Below are 22,555 nucleotides of genomic sequence, written 5' to 3' on the forward strand. Positions count from 1 at the left end.
GAGGACAAGCGGATCATGAATCTCCCTGTGAAAGAGTGGCTGGGAAATCTGAAAGATTTGGCTTATGATATGGAGGACATCTTGAATGAGTTCGCCTAGGAAGCTTTGCAACGGGAGCTCACGGCCAAAGAAGCTGATCATCAAGGCAGGCCAAGCAAGGTAGGCAAGCTCATCTCCACTTGTCTTGGCAATTTCAATCCTACTGAGGTTATTCGTTATATTAACATGAGGTCCAAGGAGTGGGAAATCACTCGCCGCTTACGAGATATTTCGGCTCAAAAATCCAAGCTTCGTCTAGAAAAGGTGGCTGCGATAACCAACTCTGCTTGGGGAAGGCCAGTCACTGCATCTCTAGGACATGAACCTCAGGTCTATGGCAGGGGGACAGAAAAAGATATTATAATTGACATGCTGCTTAGGAATGAACCCACTAAAACCAATTTTTCTGTAGTTTCCATCGTGGCCCTGGGTGGAATGGGCAAGACCACACTGGCAAGACTGGTGTACGATGACGATAAGACCATAACCGAGCATGTTCATAAAAAAGCCTGGGTTTGTGTCTTAGATCAGTTCGATGCAGTGAGAATAACAAAGACAATTCTCAACTCGGTGACTAATTCTGAATGCAGTGATTCACAAGACTTGCATCAAATCCAAGAAAATTTGAGGAAGGAATTGAAGGGAAAAAAATTTCTGATAGTTTTGGATGATTTGTGGAATGATGATTACTTTGAGTTGGACAGGCTATGCTCCCCTTTCTGGGTGGGAGCACAGGGAAGCAAAATTCTAGTCACAACTCGCAATAATGATGTTGCAAACAAGATGAGAGGACACAAGAACTTACATGAGCTCAAACAGTTACCTTATGATGATTGTTTGAAGATATTTCAAACACATGCTTTTGAACATATGAATATCGATGAGCACCCAAATTTGGAATCAATTGGCAGGAGAATTGTAGAGAAGTGTAGAGGTTCGCCCTTAGCAGCAAGAGCCCTTGGTGGCCTTTTGCGCTCTGAACTACGTGAGTGTGAATGGGAAAGAGTATTGTACAGCAAAGTATGGGATTTCACAGACAACGAATGTGACATCATCCCTGCCTTGAGATTGAGCTACTATCATCTGTCTTCACATTTAAAGAGGTGTTTTACTTATTGCGCAATTTTCCCCCAAGATTATGAGTTTACAAAGCAAGGGTTAATCCTCTTGTGGATGGCGGAGGGGTTAATTCAACAATCAAAAGATAATAGGAAAATGGAAGATCTTGGTGATAAGTATTTTGATGAGCTATTGTCAAGGTCATTTTTTCAACGGTCGAGCAGCAATAGATCACGATAATTATGTACTCGTCATTCATCATTTGTTCGTGATAATTATGATACCTTTAAAAAGTTTGAAAGGTTTCATAAGAAAAAGCACTTGCGTTCATAGCTATATCAACGCCAAGACCTATTGGTACTCAATTTATCAGTAATAAGGTGCTTCGAGAATTGATATCAAGATTAGGACACCTAAGGGTGCTCTCCTTGAGTGGTTATTGGATACATGAGATACCAAATGAATTTGGTAATTTGAAACTTCTAAGGTATCTTAATTTGTCTTACACCAGCATTAAATGTTTACCTAATTCAATAGGCGGTCTTTACAATCTACAAACATTGATATTATTATAGTGTAATTGGCTTACTAGGTTGCCTATTAGCATTGGGAATCTAATTAACCTTCGACTTCTTGATGTTAAAAATAGCATGTTAGAAGAAATGCCTGCACAAATTGGCAAATTAAAAAATTTGCAAATATTGTCGAATTTCATGGTGGGCAAAAACAATGGTTTGAATATCAAAAAGTTGAGAGAAATGTCAAATCTTGGGGGAACTCTGTATTTCAAAATTGGAAAATGTGGTGAATGTTCAAGATGTAAAGGATGCAGATCTAAAATTAAAGAATAACCTTGAAAGATTGACACTAAAGTGGAGTTTTGACTTGGATGGTTCAGGGAATGAAATGGATCAAATGAATGTCCTTGACTATCCAAAACCTCCATCAGCATTTTTGCATATGGTGGTCCCGAATTCCCATATTGGATAAAGAATGGCTCATTCTCTAAAATGGTGAATCTAAGTCTCGTAAATTGCAAAAAGTGCACGTCTTTACCATGCTTGGGGCAATTATCATCGTGCAAACAGTTGTTGATTTCTGGAAATGATGGAGTAACAAATGTGGGTACGGAGTTTTATGTTGTTTTTCTGTAGATGAGTTTTTCCCATCACTAGAGTCTCTATCTTTTGAAAATATGTCAGGATGGGAGTATTGGGAGGATTGGTCTTCTCCCACAAAGTCCTTATTCCCTTGCCTCCATAAGCTTACAATTGAGCATTGCCCTAAATTGATTAAGAAATTACCCACGTACCTGCCTTCTCTAACAAAGCTCTTTGTTAGAAACTGTCCAAAACTGGAGTTTACACTTTTAAGGTTACCATCTCTCAAGAAATTAGCAGTCGATAAATGTAATGAGACGGTCTTGAGAAGTGGAATTGAACTCACCTCGCTCACTGAGTTAACAGTTTCTGGGATTTTAGAGCTTATCAAATTGCAATGAGGATTTGTGCGGTCATTGGGAGGGCTTCAGGCTTTGAAATTCTCAGAATGTGAAGAACTAATGTGTCCTTGAATCCTTGGAGATAAAGCAGTGTTCATCTCTCATTTGCTTTCCAAAAGGGCAATTACCCACCACCCTTAAGAAACTAACCATACGTGATTGTCAAAATCTAAAGTCTCTTCCAGAAGGAATGATGCACTGCAATTCCATCGCCACCACCAGCACCATGGACATGTGTGCCCTTGAATTCTTAAGTCTAAATATGTGTCGCTCTTTGATTGGTTTTCCGAGAGGTAGGTTACCCATCACTCTCAAGGAACTCTACATAAGTGATTGTGAAAAGATGGAGTCTCTACCAGAGGGATTAATGCACTACGATTCCACAAATGTTGTTGCTCTTCAAGGCCTGGCTATCTATAATTGTTCATCTCTCACATCCTTCCCAAGAGGCAAGTTTCCCTCCACCCTTGAGCTACTTCACATTTGGGATTGTGAACACCTCGAGTCAATTTCAGAGATGTTTCACTCTACTAATAATTCACTTCAACATTTCTGCGTATTGCAGATTTTAAAAATCTGGAATTGTTGCTTCCTCAAATAAAAAACCTCACTGTGAGAATATCAAGACCCCCCTATCGCAATGGGGCCTTTCTAGACTCCCCTGTCTTGAATTCCTCTCAATTGGAGGCATGTTTCCAGATGCAACTTCCTTTTCAGATGACCCCCACTTGATTCTTCTTCCTACAACTCTCACCTCCCTTGAAATTTCTCAATTCCAGAATCTGGAATCCTTAGCCTCCCTATCTCTTCAAACCCTCACCTCCCTTAGAAGCCTAGTGATCTTCAACTGCCCTAGGCTCCAGTGGATTTTGCCAAGGGAAGGACTAGTGCCTGATTCCCTGTCACAACCACGGATTTCGGGGTGTCCATATCTAAAACAAAGGTACTCAGAGGAGGAAGGACATGATTGGCCTAAGATTGCCCATATCCCCTGTGTAGTGATACGTGACTAATCCATCTCTGAGCAATAAAACAGGTATTACATCTCATTCCCAACATCATTCTTCCTCTTTCTCTCCTCAACATCACTTTCAATTTCTTTTACCTACTATTGCAATTTTTTTAATTGGACTTAATTTTTTGCTAAAATTTTCAATTAGAAAGCAGATCTCTACTTCACTTTGTTTTTAAAAATTGCTTCCGGATAACAATGATTTAACATTATTAGAAATTTTTAAAAATGGTTTTCTATTTTTAAAAACAAAAAACTATTTTTAAATCACATGACTAAACAAGCTCTATTTGTAAGAAAAATACCTCAAAGCGTTATAAATTTTTTCAACCTCTCTTTATATTTGATATTCCTCAACCTTCTTATATTTTGGTTTAATTTTTATATGGTCAAAATTAGAGATGACAACTATGGATGGATTTAGGATAAATTTAAATAAATTAGGGATATATTTGAGAATTTTTTTATAAAATTAAATAAAAATAAAAATTAAATAATTTTTATTTATAAAATTCAATAAAAATAATTTAGTTTCTTTTATTGTTTTCCGAACATGTTTAAAATAAAATTGAAAATATAATTTTATCAATGCTAATATAAAATTTATAAAAATTAATTTATTTATTCTTAAATTATATTTATTTTAATAAGATTTATGTTTAAAAATAATAAAAAATAGTATAAAATTATAAATAAGACATGGTGACTATAACTTATAACTTAAATAATCAAGAAGAGTTGAGACGAGGATGACATGATCTGTTAACATAATTATCCAAAATACAGTAAGTACTACAATTTAAAGTTAGTGATTGAGATGAGGATAACATCTTCCCATTAACATAATTGTCCAAATTAAAGTTGATACACACCATCTCACACATAATTTTGTCAAAAGTCTTTCCACCTACTTTTATCTTTTTCATAATTATTGAAAATTTTCATAATCTTCTTATATAAGGGGCAAGGTGAACCACTAAAAAAATAAGAAGCTAAAGTGTTCATTTAATACATCTGTTATTTTTTGTTTTTAAAATTAGAAATTTCTATATGAAAGTAGAACATGTGATACAAAAAAAAAAAAAAAAAAAAAAATTATGTCATATCTTTAAAAATCACTTTAAAATTTTTTAAATTTTGGTTTGGTAAAATTTGTTAAAATTTGGTTTGGCAATTTTTTTTTTCTTATTATATATTTATAACTTGCATATAGGGATGATAATGAGACAGATTTTCACCTCATCTCTAATGGGATGGATTTGAAATTTAAATAAACGAGTTAAAAGCATATTTGAGAATTTTTTTAAAACTCGAGACGAGTTTGGGGCTGGTTTAGGTATTGCCTTGTCTTGCCTCAATTAGATCTAAATTGTTATTTTCCTATTTTTAATAATCATAATAATGATGATGATAATAATAATAATAATAATAATAATAATAATAAATAAGTTATAAAAAATTTTAAAATTTAATTATTTATAAAATATATTTATTTTAATGTATTTAAACAAATTTAAAAATAATTTTTAAAAAATTAAAAAATTTCAAAAAAAAATTAAAAGGGGTAGGAAGGGTGGGTACAGGAAATTCTCATACATACCCCATTCCATTTAATTTCTTCAATGAGACGGGAATGAGAATTATTTTAAATAAATGGGGTGAGATTGAGATAAGAACGACTTGTCCATATTTCACCCCATTGTCATCCCTATTTGCGTAATGCTTGGGTAGATATTTTTATCAAATTAAAATAAGATCCATAATAATTATCATATGAATGGTTGGTCTTATATGTAGCTATATCAACAACTAAAATAAAAGATATTATATGTTAAAGCTAATGCAGATATTATGGTTGGTTTGGAAATTATTTTGATAAAAACACTTCTAATTTGTAGCATTTCTATTGTAAGTGTTTTGATAAAAAAAAAGTAGTTACTATGATGTATATGTATATATAATACTAAGGTTTTGTAGTGGTGCCTATCGAAGTCTAGATTTGAACCATTAAATATATGTAGTGAGATCTAAATCGTTAAACAAAGGTATAAAGAAATGTGGCCAAGGTACAATGGTATAAACTATGAGACTTAAAAATACATGTGTGACACCACCTAATTGATGAAACATTTTCAATTCATGTTATATAAAAATATATATGTGACACCATTTAATTGGTGAAACCTTTTCGATGTCTAATATATATATAATGAAAAGAAAAAAAAAATTATAAGAAGCACTATCAATTACTTAGAATGTGAACTTCAATTTTTATCAAATGTTTAATTTTCGTTATTAAAACATTTTCAAGCATTTGGAAACATTTCTAACTTCCCAAAATCACTGTGAAATGGTTCTACGTTTTTTAAACTGAAAAACATTCATCAAATTATTTTGTTATGAGGTTTTTTAGTTAGAAATTTAAGATATGTGATATGTCCATCACTTGCATGTTCCAAAACAAATTTCTTTCAAATTAATTAATGAATTTTAAAATCTTGTAGGAGTATGAATTAGAAATTTTGAGATAATATATTTTGACTTGTTTATTTTTAAATATGTATCAAATAAATATTAAAAATTGAGAAGACCTTAGAGAATGTTGATAAGACTAAATTTAAGTTCTCAAGTATATTAAGTATCATCGATAAAATAACTTAATACTATAATATAAAATCAAAAATGATTTTGATAAATTAAGTTAATGATTTGATATGACTTAACCATTTAAATATAATTTAATTTAAAATCATCTTAAATCATTAAATATTAACTTTTACCAAAATTACTCTCCTAACATCTCGTAATTTTTTATTAATATGTTGGTGGATTGTGTTTGTGTTGTATCAAAGGTTAGATACTCCACGAAACAACTCAACCCAAACATGACATGAATAATAATCAAAATTAAAAACATAAACTCAAACACTATATAATTATTAACTAGGTGATACATCATAACCTGTTTAACCAAATTAATAATAAGATATTATTTAATAATCAAATCAAGTTAAATGTTGAATGAAATAATATGCTTAATGTTCTAATATTATATGATGACCCAATTATGGCATACTTATTGAAAAACAAATCTTAAATGAGTTAAATATGAGTTCAAATAATTAAAGTTATTATTAGGTTAATCAATACTATTATGTAGACCCTATTTAGGGTTCACTCTTTAGCACCTCTATAAGATATTTTTCTTTGCAGCGGAAGGCTCTCAAGGAGTCACGTGTCACCTCGTAATTGGCCTTCAGTGAATCAGGTAGTATTTTGCATACGCTAATCAAGGAGCGACACTTGGAAGAATCTTCAGAGAGGGCAGCATCTTTCTGTTATGAGGAGCGTATGAGAGAGAGGGAGGTGGCTGACAGAAGCAGAGGGAGGTACGTTTTGAGACGGGTTGCTCTGGAGATATTTTTGAGGGGGGTGCTTTTTCAGGGGAGTAGCAGAGAGATATTTTGGGAGGGAGGATTCCGGAGCTTGGGGAGAAGCTGGAGGCAGAGGGGGAGCGGATTCTGCTACCTACGAGGGGGAGTTCTTTGGAGTATTTTTCCTGAGATTAGGAGGGAAGGTTTAGATGAGGTAGGAGAGAGAACCAGTAGGGTTGGCTTGAGGAAAGAAGCAAGGAGCAGAGGAAAAAGACTCAGAGCACAGAGAGAAAACAGAGAAAAATCAGAGTATGAGAGAGAGAAGCCTGTGAAGAACCAGAGAAAGAGCAGAGAGAAGAAGGGTAGTAGAGACGTGGGTGAGAGGAGAGAGAATACTGCGGTCTTTCTTTCATTTGCTACTTCTGTAATTCGTTATATGATTGGGCATGGCTATCAGAGATCCACATGTTGTGGTGGATTTTGGGTATGAATATCAGAGGGTCCTACATTCCTTTCAGCTGATCTCTTAGATTGTTATTTGTTTCATCCCTCATTTCTCCGATTCTCTTTGTGCATATTCTGATTTTGCCTCTAATCCGTTGTGTCGCATTGGTGAGCTTTATGGTATTCTCTGTTTCTCTTTTAAAATCAATTTGGATTCACTCACCTATGTTTGATTTTAACATGAAACGTGGCTTAACATAGTACTTGGTTCATCTTATTTTATCCGTTTGTGTTTGTTTCACCTGAAGAAATCTGGGTTGGAATTTCTGGTCCAAATCAACCCCCTAGCTATCAGGGCATGCTCTACTTCAACACTTGGCTATAATGACTTGTGAGTAAGATGCATTGAGGCCCGTTCTCCCCATCGTTCTGCTATTTTCCATCATAGAGCAGGCTTTACATGTAAGAGGCTTTCATGGCCGTTGGGTTCTTGTGAATGAAGATTTTGGTTCCCAAGAAGCCATTGTTTACCCTGGACTTGCACTCTACCAGGCAACTGCTGGCTATGTTGGCCCTACGCTACACTGAACAGAGATTAGCAATATGCAGGGTAATATGTATAGACAATGCTCTCTGGCTTTCAAACTCATGCCCAAATCCATGATCAGTCTCAATTGTTCGGAGATGAGAGCAGCTGGTCATGGGGTTGAAACTCAGTTTCAGCTTCCTATACCAGTGGATGACTTTATGCAGAGATCCCACCCCACTGAGCAACTTTTTAACAGACAATTTCCTAAGTTTCAATTTTCCTACAGCCCAAGATGGTCCTTGGATCGATGAAACGCCGGTACAGTATCTATGAGAGAACCCAAAATAAATGAGCTTCATGAGCTTCCAAGGCCCACTTCCAGTTTGACTTTGAAACCTTCAAGACCTTCAAGTTTGATAGGTCATTCTGCCCCCTTGGCTGCCAGTGGTCCCCAACCTTTCTGATACAAATAAATCGGTGGTGTCAAGTACAGCATCTCGGTTGCCATTCCCTCAGCAAGCTGTTCCTCGCAGTTTCTTCACCCCCTCAAGTGGTCAGAGACTGAAGATGCCACGTGTTTCTGGACCATCAGAAGCTCCTCAAAAAATTCAGAGGTGGCTGAGAATGTTATTTCACCACCTTTAACACCCCCATGCATGTCATCATTCTTCCTAACATCCGCCCACTCACTTCTTACATTCTAAGCATAAATAAACCCTTTCCTGAAGCTATCCTCCAGACGGGAATCCCTAAAAAAGGCCTTATTTTCCTTTGCCACACTCAATTCTCACAGGGATGGAAGTTTATCTGGCGCTCAGTAGGGTCCATGTGTTTTGCCGCTTTGATCATTGGGAGTGACGCCATTGAGGATGGGATTTGCCCTTGTAGCTCTGATGTTACCTCGTCTTCAACCTTGTGTACAGTCTGGTTCGTAATGGAGATGTATCCCGTGCATTAAAGGATTCATTGAATGCTTCCAGCAAACAGTTCTTGGACTAGGACCCAGCTCAGGTTAACCCATGTGGTTGGTCCGATGTTTTTCTGTGACTCCAGTGATGACCTCGTTTTGAAATGTTGCCATGCATGCAACTGTTTGATTCTTTGCTCCTCAAAATTGGGATTCTGAGCACTCATGTCAGAAGGGAATAATGTAACTGGCGAGGCACCAGAGGACTTGGGAAATTTATCGAATCTGACCACCCTGTATTCGGAAAATAACAGATTGATAGACATTTGGGATTGGCATGCTTTGTGGAAGTTTGAGACCACTAAATATTACTGCACTGTCATTGATGCTCCTGGACATCGTGACTTCATCAAGAACATGATCACTGGTACCTCGCAGGCTGATTGTGCTTATCATTGATTCTACCACTGGTGGTTTTGAAACTGGTATTTCCAAGGATGGTCAGACCCGTGAGCATGCTTTGCTTACCTTCACCCCTGGTGTCAGGCAAATGATCTGCTGTTGCAATAAGATGGATGCAACAAGTCGGTGGTATTCAATTGTTGTAGGTTATGCTGTACTGGAAACCCATTGAACTACTCCCCTTTCATTGGAAGTAGCTATGCTACCCACTGGAGTGAAAGAAACTCAACTCCGTGAGAGCAACAGCCAGAAGGTTCACCCCCAACCCATGGAAGAGGCCACTAATCAGACTCCGGAAGCACTAGAAGCCCTGGTATCCAAGATTTTTATGAACATCTCCTCCTTAAAGTCAGCTTATATTCAGCTCCAAGTTGCTCATACTCCTTATGAACCTGATAAAATCCAAGCTGCTGATAAACTTGTGATTTCAGAACTGAAGAACCTTTCTGAACTTAAGCATTTTTACAAGGAGAAAATCCCAAACCTGTATGTGTTTCTCCTCAAGATCTTGCTTAGCTGCAGAGATTCAACAATAACAGTCCTATGAAAAATCAGATTGTCCATCAAAGTTTCTCATTCTATGCTTTGACCAGATCCCAAAACTGGCTGACAATTGTACTGGTCTCCAAGGCTTCCTTGTTTTCAATGCTGTTGGTGGTGGTACTGGATGCTGGGCATTCCTCAAAGTCAGGGAGATTTGAGAAGTTCCAAGAATATGCCTTCACTTATACTTTTATCATCAAGTCTTTAGACATGGTCCCTCCCCTTGGCTCCGGGCAAAACTGATTCAGTCCGAGAGATGGACTTTAACATTTCTGGATGAAGATTTCTTTTAGTAGAGACAAAGAACAGCTCATGCCCGGTTTTCATCACTGGATACCGTAGTTTGTTGAAGTTGAAACCAAGCACATCTTCAAGTGGCAGGAGTCCTTATCACTTTGGAAGCAATAAAAGAATAAGCCCAATAAGGTCAAAAGACGCCAGAACTCAGAATCTGATTCCTGAACATGTTGGCAACCAATCTCTCCTGTGACATGATTTTCATTCATCAAGAATCTCTACAATTCTTCTGTGGTTTATAATCCAACTGTCATCATGAAGCCTCTGAGGGCCAGTATGCTGACTGCATCTCTACAACGAGCCTTGGGTGTTGGGAACAAAGAGGTTTGCCAGAATGAAAAGCACCCCAGTTTGTCTCTCCGCAATCTTCTTCGTGGGGGAAAAATTCTAGTTGTGGATGACAATAATGTGAACCTCAGAGTAGCTACTGGTGCATTGAAGAAGTATGGAGCTGATGTGGTCTGTGCAGACAGTGGGAAAAGTGCAATCCCACTGCTTAAACCTCCCGATAACTTTGATGCACGCTATCATGCCATGGCAAATGGAAAACCCAATGCAGATTGCATCTGCAGCAGCCCAGATGGCCCCCCTCTCAAATTCCTAATTTGTTTTCCCATCTAATTCCTCAGATGCCTACGCCCACCAAGAAGTTCCGTGAAGAGCGAAACTGAGGAAAGTTACATGGGATAGCTAATTCGGCCGAGTGGAATCGATTGCTCATTGGTGCAGGGATGTGGTGATGCTGGCTGAAATTCAAATCGTCTACGTCATTGACTGTCTTGGTTTCGACACGTCTGATGAGCTAGCAGGCTGTGTATATATGATGGCCATATGCACATGTATGATGTTGAGGGAAAGAGCCCGATTGGAGCCATGTCAGGTCATGGAAGCTGGGTGTTGAGTGTGGATGTGAGCCCAGATGGGGCAGCAATTGCCACTGGCAATAAATCAACACCGTTGACTCAAGAGTCCATTTGCCACCTACTCCAGACCCCTGCTGCATGGTTTGCATGGCCACCTTCAAGCCATGTGATATTCTTGGATTTCTTCTTATTTGATTTTTGAAAATGATTTCTCAAATCCCATTTTGTAAATATCTTTCTTAAATTCTGATTTTCAAATAATTCCAATTTTCCCGTCTTTCATCTTTAGAATTTTTAGGATCACCTAAGAATCCCATTTTTAATAAAACTTTGTTGCCATCTTTCCTTCTGGCAAACAATTTCTACATCTCCTTTGTTTTAAAACATTTTAAAATAAGTAAGATTTAATTTTGTAATTCCAATTAATGGAATTTATGAAATTAATTCATGTTAAAATAATACTGGCTTTGGTGGGGGCCCAACATATGAGATTTTATGATTGATTGATTGATTGGTTGATTCGATGGTAATACATGATTGATTTATTCTGCTCTATGACATGCATGAGATTATTCCTTAATTGTGCACTAACTGTTACAAATTGAAAAAGAGAAAGACAACAATAATAACTGGAAAGCAGAGACTATTTACTAATCTGCACACACTTTATTGATAAACCAAACAGCCTTTAAATAGGCTCATACACAGAAGGATAAGACCAAGAAAATAGGAACTGTTGCAGCATGAAAATAGGATCATGCATACACTACCCACTAAGTCCTAAGAAAGTGCTCCACTACTAACAAACCTGAGACTTGATAACAAACTGCAATAGACTCAAACTTATTACTAAAGACTAGGCCAAAGTAGGCCACGTACAGCAACAAAGTAGTATAACAAAAAAAACAACTTTCCTAAAGTCTAGGACAACTACTGAAGACTAGAACCATTTGACTTTTCCAACAATCCCTCCCTTAAACTGATGTTTCAACATTCAGTTTAGTGAAGGTCTTTGAAGCTCCCTCCCTCAAATTGGATTATCTAAAGTGCAAACACCAAGCATCCTTCTTAGCTTTTGAAACGCAGCCAACTTGAGAGACTTTGTTAAAATATCAGCAACCTGGTCTTCACTCCTGCAATAAATAAGACTAATAACTCCATCATTCGTGAGGTCCCTTAAGAAATGATACTTCACATCTATATGCTTGCTTCGACCATGAAGAACAGGATTCTTTGAGAGCTTTATTGCTGAACTGTTGTCACAATAAATGAGAGTAGGCCCATCCTCTTTAAACTGCAGCTCTCCGAGAATTTTCTTTAGCCATATAGCTTGACAGGCACATGAAGTGGCAACAACAAACTTAGCTTCTGTGGTTGATAAAGTGACAATTGGTTGCTTTTTCGATGACCATGAAACAGCTCCTGTACCCAATATGAAAACATACCTAGATGTGCTTTTCCGATCCTCTGAATCTCCTGCATAATCACTATCTGTGAAGCCATACAAATCTGATTTTTCTCCCTTCTTGTAGAACAGCCCAAACTCCTTAGTACCTTGCAAGTACCGAAAAATTCTTTTTGCAGCCAAGAGATGAATCTCAGTAGGACACTCCATGTACCTACTAATGACACTTACAGCATGCATTATATCAAGTCTTGTTGTAGTCAAGTACATTAAACTCCCTACAATCTGCTTGTAAAAAGTGTTGTCAACCCTCTTTCCTCCATTATCTTTGTTTAGCTTTAAGCCAAACTCAGATGGTGTATTCACAGGATTACAATCCTTCATCTGAAACCTGTCCAAGATTTCTCCTATGTACTTCTTTTGAGAAATAAAAATTCCAATAGAAGATTGCATCACTTCAATGCCAAGATAATAATGCATCATGCCAAGATCAGACATCTCAAATTCAAACATCATGGACTTCTTAAAACTTTCAAACATGGCACTATCATTTCCAGTGTAAATCAAGTCATCCACATATAAACAGACAATGAGCATTTTACCTCCGTCTCCAACTTTTATGAAAAGTGTATGTTCATAAGGACATTTTTGAAATCCTTCCTTCAAAAAATAAGTTTCTATACGATTATACCAAGCCCTTGGAGCTTGTTTTAATCCATATAGAGCCTTTTTTAACTTATACACTTTATGCTCATTGCCAAGTTTACATAACCAGGAGGTTGATTAATGAATACCTTTCACTCAAATCACCATGGAGGAATGCCGATTTCACGTCCAACTGAAAGATAGGCCATGAGTTTTGAGCTGCCAATGCGATCACCAATCTAATTGTGTCATGCCTTGCAACCGGAGCAAAGACTTCTTTGTAATCAACACCGAACTCTTGCTTATAGCCCTTGGCCACCAAGCGTGCCTTGTACTTGTCGACTTCACCATTCTCCTTCAGCTTTGTCTTGTACACCCACTTCACACCAATTGTTTTGTACCCTTCTGGAAGATCAGATAACTCCCAAGTGTCATTCTTTTCAATGGCTGCAATTTCAGCATCCATAGCCTCTCGCCATTTTGATTCTTTGACAGCACTCTCAAACACTACAGGATCACAATCTGAAAATAGAGCAAAATGAGTGAGTGGGTTGTTAGATTGATCAATTCCTGTTACCTCATAATCTGACATCCATGCTGGCCTCCTTCGAACACGATGAGAACGTGATTCAGCTGCTGCTTCTGGTACTGTTGGAGTGACTTCAGAGGCTACAGAAGTTTCATTTTGAGGATACTCAACTGCGCCAGTTGCTGGAGCAAGGTGTTGCTGCGACTGGTTGGCTTCATCACCATCAAAACTAGTTGGAATTGGTTTTCCAACTTCATTTTTGCTCCAATCCCAGATCTGATCTTCATCAAAAACAACGTCTCGACTGATAAGTATTTTCTTAGTGTAAGGATTGTAGAGCTTATAAGCTTTTGACTGATCACTAACACCAAGAAAAATACATTTTTCTCCCTTGTCATCCAACTTCTTCCTCTTCTGATCTGGAATATGGGCATATGCAACACACCCGAAAATTTTGAAGTGATCAACCGCTGGTCTTCGACCGCTCCATGCTTCCTTGGTGTCATATTCTGAACAGCAAGAGTGGGACTTCTGTTCAAAATATGAATACTCCAATTTACTGCTTCAGGCCAAAAGCTTTTTGGAACTCCACTTCTTGACAAAAGGCTTCGCACCATATTCATAATAGTGCGATTTTTCCTCTCGCAAACTCCATTTTGCTGGGGTGTGTAAGCTGCAGTAAGTTGCCGCTTGATTCCATGAGTCTCACAAAAATTTGCAAATTCATGTGAGTTATATTCTCCACCGCGATCTGTGCGAAGAATTTTTATGGGACTGCCAACTTCTTTCTCAACTAGCGCTTTATAGCTTTTAAAGGCTAGAAAGGCTTCGGACTTCTCTTGCAAAAAATAAACCCAGCTTTTGCGACTAAAATCATCAATGGAAGTAAGTACATATCTCTTACCTCCATTAGAGCAAGGAGTTATGGGCCCGCAAATGTCGGAATGAACGAGCTCTAGTGCAGCCTTTGCCCTCCATGATTTCCCTTGTGGGAATTGATTACGGTGTTGTTTGCTAACAACACATTCTTCACAGACTGTAGAAGGAGTTGTAATTTGAGGAAGACCAATCACCATATTCTTCTGCTGTAGAGTCTTCAAACCACCAAAGTTTAGGTGACCATAGCGAAAATGCCATAGCCAGGCTGCATCCTTTAACTTTGTCGAGAAACATGAATGAGTGGTGTTGTGGAGAGAAAGAGGGAACATACGATTCGTCGTCATGTTAACTTGAGCAATTAATCCCACCTTTGCATCTTGAATAAGACATACTCCATCTTTGATAGAAATCTCGTAACCCTTTTCTTGCAGCTGACCCACACTAAGCAAGTTGGTCTTTAAATCTGGCACAAAAAAGACATTAGAGATAGTGTGGGTGGTGTTTCCTTTGGTTTGGAAAGCTACCTTTCCTTTTCCCATAACAGCAACCATGGAGTTGTCACCGAACTTCACAGAGTTGCGGAAAGATTCGTCCATCTCAAAGAACAACTTCTTATCTCCACACATGTGGTTACTGCAGCCAGTGTCTAAATACCACATATCTTGTTGAGTCTCTTCCTTCACATGACACACCATCAAAAGAGACACCTCTTCTTCTTTTTCTACAAAGTTAGTTCTTTCTCCATTCTGTCTATTCAAATTAGTTCGACATTCAGATTGATAATGACCATACTCGTGACATTTGTAGCATTCAACGTTGGACTTGTCTACGGGCCTTGTTCTATAAGATGTTGACTGATGGCCTCCACGTCCTCTTCCTCTTCCTTGAAATTGATTCTGATGGTGATGTTGGTTGCCACGATCAATGTTGTGCCTGCCTCCTCTACCTTGACCTCTGCCTCGACCTCGTCCTCTATCAACTCTACTTTGTGTAAGGTGAGTTTCGGATAAGGCCTTCAATGCTTGTTCCTCTTTCACCTGTTGGTTTATTTTTTGCTCATGAACCAACAAAGAACTTTGTAATTCATCAATTGACAATGAATCAACATCATTAGCTTCTTCTATCGAACAGACAACAAAATTAAATTTTGGTGTCAAGGATCGAAGAATCTTCTCAACAATGAGAACATCCTCTGTCTTGTCGCCATGGATCCTCATCTTGTTAATGATTGCCATCGTTCTTGAAAAATAGTCTGTAACTGATTCTCCTGACTTCATCCGAAGCATTTCGAAGTCCGAGCGAAGTGCTTGAAGCTGCTGCCTCTTAGCCCTTGCTGTACCTTGGTATTTCTTCTTCATGGAATCCCAAATATGCTTGGCGGTGTCCTTGCAAAGAATGGTTTCCAAGATTGAGCGATCAATAGCTTGGAAAAAATAATTCTTTGCCTTGAGATCTTTCAGCTTCAGTGCTTCGAGCTCCATTTTCTGCACATCTGTCAGCATCACCCCTTCTGCTGGTTCTGCTACTCCAGAAACCACAACTGGCCAGTAGTCTTTGGACCTCAAAAAATTCTCCATGAGCATGCTCCAATGGTCATAATGACCATCAAAACGTGGAATGGCTGGCTGCACAAAAGTGTCTGAAGCCATCGTTCTCCTATGCTGCTGCAAAACGAAAACAAATACAGAGCTGCTGCTATACCCACTCTCTATCTCACTTTTCACTTGGTGGCTCTGATACCACTGTTACAAATTGAAAAAGAGAAAGACAACAATAATAACTGGAAAGCAGAGACTATTTACTAATCTGCACACTTTATTGATAAACCAAACAGCCTTTAAATAGGCTCATACACAGAAGGATAAGACCAAGAAAATAGGAACTGCTGCAGCATGAAAATAGGATCATGCATACACTACCCACTAAGTCCTAAGAAAGTGCTCCACTACTAACAAACCTGAGACTTGATAACAAACTGCAATAGACTCAAACTTATTACTAAAGACTAGGCCAAAGTAGGCCACGTACAGCAACAAAGTAGTATAACAAAAAAAACAACTTTCCTAAAGTCTAGGACAACTACTGAAGACTAGAACCATTTGACTTTTCCAACACTAACCCCTCCTCTTGATAGCACATTGATCGTTTGATGCCAAGGTATGCCTCGTTCTCGGTTTCGGTCGTTCTTTATGGGGTGTTTTGATTCTCACATGTGCATGATCACTCTGAGTATTCATTGATTTACTCACCGATTGTCATAATTGCTTCATTTTATTAGTAGAGACCCAACTTTAGGGACTTAGAAGGGTGCTATGGTCTTTACCGTACTTTCTTGATAAGTAACTTGACCCTCGAGCCCGATCCAATTTTTCGTAGACCATATTTTCCGAAATAAGGAGTCACACTTCGAGTTTTCTTTCTTATTTTGTTTACCCTTTAAAAATAAAACAAAAATAAGTGGCGACTCCAAGTCATTTTCTAATAAATAAATCGTTTTTCAAAATAAAAATTGAGCTTGCCATCTAATGAAAGTGCATGAGCCGAAATACGGGATTCACACATTATTAAATAAGTTAATTCGAGTCAAATATGAGTTATCTGAGTTAATTTAAAAATAATTTATTTATTAAATGAATTATATATATTCACATGAATTTAAATTAAATATGAATCTATTCAATTCAAATCCCTAAAAAATATATTGGGTTTGAATTATGTTTACGAATGACATCGAACTGTACCCACCTTAACTAGAAAAAAAACACTCACCATAAAGTTTCCCTTAAAAATATATCTAGGACATGACTCACGTGAAACGCATTCATCCCACTCTAAAATTTTTATTCACTTTAGGGTCATAAACTTTATGAAAAAGCAAGATATATTTATTACTTGTCTTTAAGTAAAGCAATTCTTATAGTTACTTGATGAGATCTAATATCAATTTTCAATGCAATGACATCTCACATTCTTAGACAGTTATTTGGAAGGTGCAGTGACATCCTCTCAAACCTAAAAAATTTGGTTGTTTCACTTTAATTTCCATATCTTTTTTTTTTTTTGTTATACCCACTAGGCATTGAATTGGCTCCAATTTTGGAAAATCTCTATCATATGATCAATTTTTCTTTCACTTTATAACTTTTCTCATTCCATGCCAATAAAGTAAATAGATAAATGAGTTGGATTTGGATTTGGATTTTTGTGCTCAAATAAATGATTTCATTTTAATGAAATTGAACTAAAATCGAGTCAAAAAGATGTAGCAATTATGTAGATTATTAGAAAATAATTTCTTAAATAATATTTAAAAAAAATATATTTTTAACTTTGTCCTTGTATAAGACTAGTTTAATAAACAAATCATAGAAATATTCAAATAGGGTCTTGTATAGAGTTTGATCACATGATGCCATTAGCCTTTGTTTTTTACTTTTTGGAAGAAAGCAAAAGCTTTTGTCACTTTGTCTCCTATTCTTCGTTTCTTTTTCTTTTTTTTTTCTTTTAATCACGGACCCACCTCAACTTTATCTCTATCTTTTTTTTTTTAATTTCATTTTTTTAGACCCACCTCAACCTTGTCTCTATCTTTCTCACTTAAAAGCAAAGTTATTTAGCCCTCCACCAATATAATTATAATTTTATTTAATAAAATTTATTTAAAGCATCAAACAAAAAATAAAATGTATTCATAAAGTATAATAAATTAAAAGATCTTTTTAAAAAAATAAAATTATTTTGACATTTTTTTAAATGTAGGTTAGCATTTAGAAACAAATAAAAAGAAGTGTCTTAAAAAATGGTTTTAGATAAAGTGTGTATTGAATGTAAGTCCAAAGTGATTCTCTTCATTTTTAAAAATTTTCAAAATGCATCATTATTTGTAGGAAAAACACTTCCAACCATTACAGAACATTTTTAACCCTCTTTTTATATTTGACATTCCTCCTACTCTTTATATTATGTTTTTATTTTTATTTTTATTTTTATTTTTTCAAAACCAGGTATTACAAATGGGAATGGGTTTGTGAGAGTTTAAACCGATTGAGGTTGAATTTGATAAATCATTTTTTAACTCCAAGGGTTAAATGATATTAATAATGTGTTTAACAGTATTTTTACTTGAAGTGTTTTTAAGAAAATTATCTATCAAGTAATTTTTTAGAAAACACTATAAGTGATTTTTATAGTGTTTTCTAAAAAAAATAGTATAAGTATTTTTTTTTAGATTTTTAGAAGTATTTTTTAAATTTTATCTAACATCTAATGCTTGTTTAGCAACTATTTTCCATAATAGTTTTTTGTTCTCCAGAATATTAAGAAAACACATTTGACAATAAAAAATTATTTTCCGTTTTTTATTATTAAGAACAAAAAATAGGATATTTTTAAATAACATCTTTTAGTTATTTTTTATTTTTTATTTATTTATTTTCTAAGGATTGTTTTTAAAAATAATTATATAAACATGTAGAATAATTAAAAATATAATATTAGATATAAAAAATTTTAAAATATATTTAAAAATATTAAAAATTGGTCAAAAATATTTTAGATTTTCAAACAGACTTTTATCCTACAAAATATTAGAAAACAATTATTCTCAAAAACTATTTTCAAAAGTAGTTACCAAACATACCCTTAATTTATTTATTTTTTTAATATTTTTAAAACTAAAAACATTTTTTAAAATAATTGTCAAAGGAAACTCTAAGGGGGTATTTGGTACGTTGGAATAGGGAATGAAAATAATATTTTGTTTCCTTTCCTATTTCTTAGTGAAATGGAATGAATTTGATGATTCCATTTCTAACATTTGGATAAACTTAGGAATGCAAGATTGGAATGATTATTTGTTTCCATTTCAGTGTTTGATAATAATAGGAATAGAAATGAAAAAGAAATAAATTTACAATAATATCCTTACATATAATTTAAAATATTTTTTATTTTTACTTTTATTTTAAAAAAATAAAATTTGAGAGGTTTTTTGTTATTAAATAATAAGACTAAAAAATATATATATACTCAATAAATAAAAAATTAACCATAAAAAATCGTATAACCCTAATGCACAAATATTCAATTATTATTTTTATTAAAAATTTGAATAATTTGTCATGCTTAAGTAGTTATAAAATTATATTTTTCAAAAAAAAATTATTTATTATAATATTTAAATTCTCAAAGCTAGCAAATGTTTTTCCTATTTTCAAAAGAGGAAATAAAAGAATTCAAATTTATTTTAAATTAGCAAATGAACATCCAAAACCCTATAAATTAGAAATTGATTTTTTCTTTTAAATATCGTGGAAGGTTTAATTGATTCAATTTGGAAGAATCACTTGTTGCAGAGAATTGGATGATGAGTGAGTCTCTAACTTTGTAAAGAAGATAAGAAGTGGATGATGAATGGATCTCTACCTTTACAAAGAAGATAAACATCGGGTTTGAAGAACAAGATAAGAGGGTAAAATAGCAATTTAGGTTATTTTATATTATCAAATAGGTTTAATGAATCAGAATACCACTTACTTTTAATGAATGCAAATCCGACTCATAAGTTGGATTTGATTTCTGTCGAAATAATTTTTTATTTCATTTCTACCTTCTTAACATTTATCCAAACATAGGAATAAAGGAGAAAAGGAATGAGATGTCTATTCCCACTCCCTATTCCCGTGTACCAAACACCCCCTAAGTATTATCTCAATCTATCTCATTTATAAATAAAATTAAGTAAAAATAATTTAATTTCTTTTTCCATTTCTCTTCTTTAAACGTATTTAAATTGAAGCTGCAAATTTACTTTTTATAAAGATAGGATGTAAAATTTATAAAAAATAATTTATTTACTCATAAATTTCATTTATTTTAATAAAAATAAAATTTAAAAATAATAAAAATAACAGAAAATATTAAATAAGATAGGATGACTATAACTTCAAAAAAAATTCCGCCCCGTTCTACTCTAGTACAGGTTTGGGCGGGAATAAAAATTTGTTGAAGTAACCAAGATGGGGATGTAACCCCATTAACATAACTGCTAACTTTAAAGTTGTTGCATGCCATCTCACGGCAATAATTCTCTCTCACTGTCAAAATTGAATAATTGCTACACTGTAAACTGCTACACTTTAAAGTGTTGCATGCCAGCTCACAGCAATAATTCCCTCTCACTGTCAAAATTGAATAATTGCTACACTGTAAACTGCTACACTTTAAAGTGTTGCATGCCATCCACGACAATAATTTTCGGGAAAGTTGCGTTAATAGGCTGATATAAAAATATATAGTTTTGAAAACCCATATAATTGAAATATGAAATTTATCTTATAAAAAAAAAAAATTATATATTTTATATATTATTTATTATTTATATTTATATTTTTAAAACATGGTAAAGATGTTCTCTCTCATTATTGAATAATTGCTACAGTTTAAAGTGCACGTCATCTCGCATCCAAGGTAATTGCTTCAAACCTCAACATTCTGTTTCCATATTCCACTTTAACTTCCACTTCTTTTCTTTTTCTTTTAGACCCACTACACATTGGCTCCAACTTTGGAAGATCACTATTTATCATATGGTCAAATTTTCTTTTATCTTTGATATTACTTTTTTCACTCTTCTCCTTCCATGCCAATAAAGTACATAGATAAGTGGGTTGGATTTGGATTTTTAGTCTAAAATCAAAGCTTTATGATTTCATTTTTGCAAAAGATATAATAATTATGTAGATTTGGAAATAATTTTTTAAATTATATTTTTTTTTAAATTAATTTTAACTTAAAAGTCCTCGCATTAGATTAGTTTAATAAAATAAATAAATAAATAAAAATTCAAATAAATATCAAATATGCAAGTAGGGCCTTGAATAGGACTAGTTTCATCACTTTATGCTAATAGACTTTGCCTTTACTTTTTGGGAAGAGTGCAGAAGCTTTTGTCAATTCATATCCTACTTTTTATTTGGTCCACCCACCCCAATCTTACCTCTATCTGTCTCACCTAAAGCAAAGCTAATTAACCCTCCATCAATATAATTATAATTTTATTTATTAAAAACTATTTAAAGCATCTAACGAAAGGATGTAATAATAAAGCACAAAAAGTAAATTTTTTTATCCTTGTATTTGTTTTATTCATTTAAATCTCTCTTTATTCCATTTAAATGAGAAGAAATTAATATTATTACATATTAAGGGTGTGCTTTATAATGATTTGAAGAAGTGTTTTTAATTTTTTTATATATAAAATTTTTATTTTTTAAATATTAAAAAGACTAAAAATATTTTTTAAAATCACTAAAAAAAAACACTCTTAGTATTTCTTATTTTTTGTTTTTAAAAACAAAATTGGTAAAAACTTCCATATAAAAAAAAAATAGAAATTCTTAACAAAAAATATAGATTTAGTTCATGCCCTTAAAAATTATTTTTAAAAAATTTTAAAATTTAAGATAGTATATCAAATTAGGGTGATTCTATGGTGTTGAAAGTAATTTTTTCTATGGAATATGAAAATAATTGGTGGTCCACTAAAAACAATACATAATATTAATCTAAATTTAATTTATATGTATTTATTTATACTTAAATATAATTTATTTGTGTCAGGGTTTTATACTACTAAAAATAAAGACTATTCTTTTTTTCTTCCTTCACAACTTTTGTTTTTTCAATAAAATTTTCATTTTTATAACAAAATTATATATTAAAAAAAATGAGATTAAGATATAAATAAATGAAATTAAGTTATAAGACAACCGAATTTAAATTTAAAGGTGTATACCTTTTCTATTTCAAAAATATCAAAATTTATAATAAAAATTATTAAATTCTTTAAAATAATTTTAGAGGTTTTTGTTATAAAATAATTAAAATTATTGAAAATTTTTAATGATTTTTTTTCTTTTTAAAAAATATAATTATAACAATGGTCACGTGCATGCACCTTCCAATAATTTAATAAATTGCCTTCTCTCAGTTAGACTAAATCTATTAAAATATGTGACAGCTGTCTGCAAAATAATATAGTGGAGATTTTGATTTGTTTATTCTGTG

At 34.2% G+C, this 22,555-nt stretch overlaps 1 protein-coding gene across 1 annotated transcript; it reads left to right on the plus strand.

The window, feature by feature from the left end:
• Positions 1–225: 225 nt before the first annotated feature.
• LOC117928301 (putative disease resistance RPP13-like protein 1) lies at positions 226–8,017 on the plus strand. Its single transcript, XM_034848206.1, has 4 exons — positions 226–1,298; positions 6,872–7,000; positions 7,056–7,188; positions 7,883–8,017. Exons 1-4 carry the CDS (start codon positions 226–228, stop codon positions 8,015–8,017), a joined length of 1,470 nt encoding a protein of 489 aa, XP_034704097.1.
• Positions 8,018–22,555: the final 14,538 nt, after the last annotated feature.

This window comes from Vitis riparia, chromosome 13 (assembly GCF_004353265.1).
Source record: "Vitis riparia cultivar Riparia Gloire de Montpellier isolate 1030 chromosome 13, EGFV_Vit.rip_1.0, whole genome shotgun sequence".
Lineage (NCBI taxonomy): Eukaryota > Viridiplantae > Streptophyta > Magnoliopsida > Vitales > Vitaceae > Vitis > Vitis riparia.

Excerpts from the sequence above, each read along its gene's own strand:
- LOC117928301 (XM_034848206.1), top strand. The coding sequence starts at position 226 with ATGAGGTCCAAGGAGTGGGAAATCACTCGCCGCTTACGAGATATTTCG. Across the intron at positions 7,001-7,055 it reads GCTGACAGAAGCAGAGGGAG|GGGAGTAGCAGAGAGATATT; the intron begins GTACGTTTTGAG and ends GTGCTTTTTCAG. Across the intron at positions 7,189-7,882 it reads TCCTGAGATTAGGAGGGAAG|GCTTTACATGTAAGAGGCTT; the intron begins GTTTAGATGAGG and ends ATCATAGAGCAG.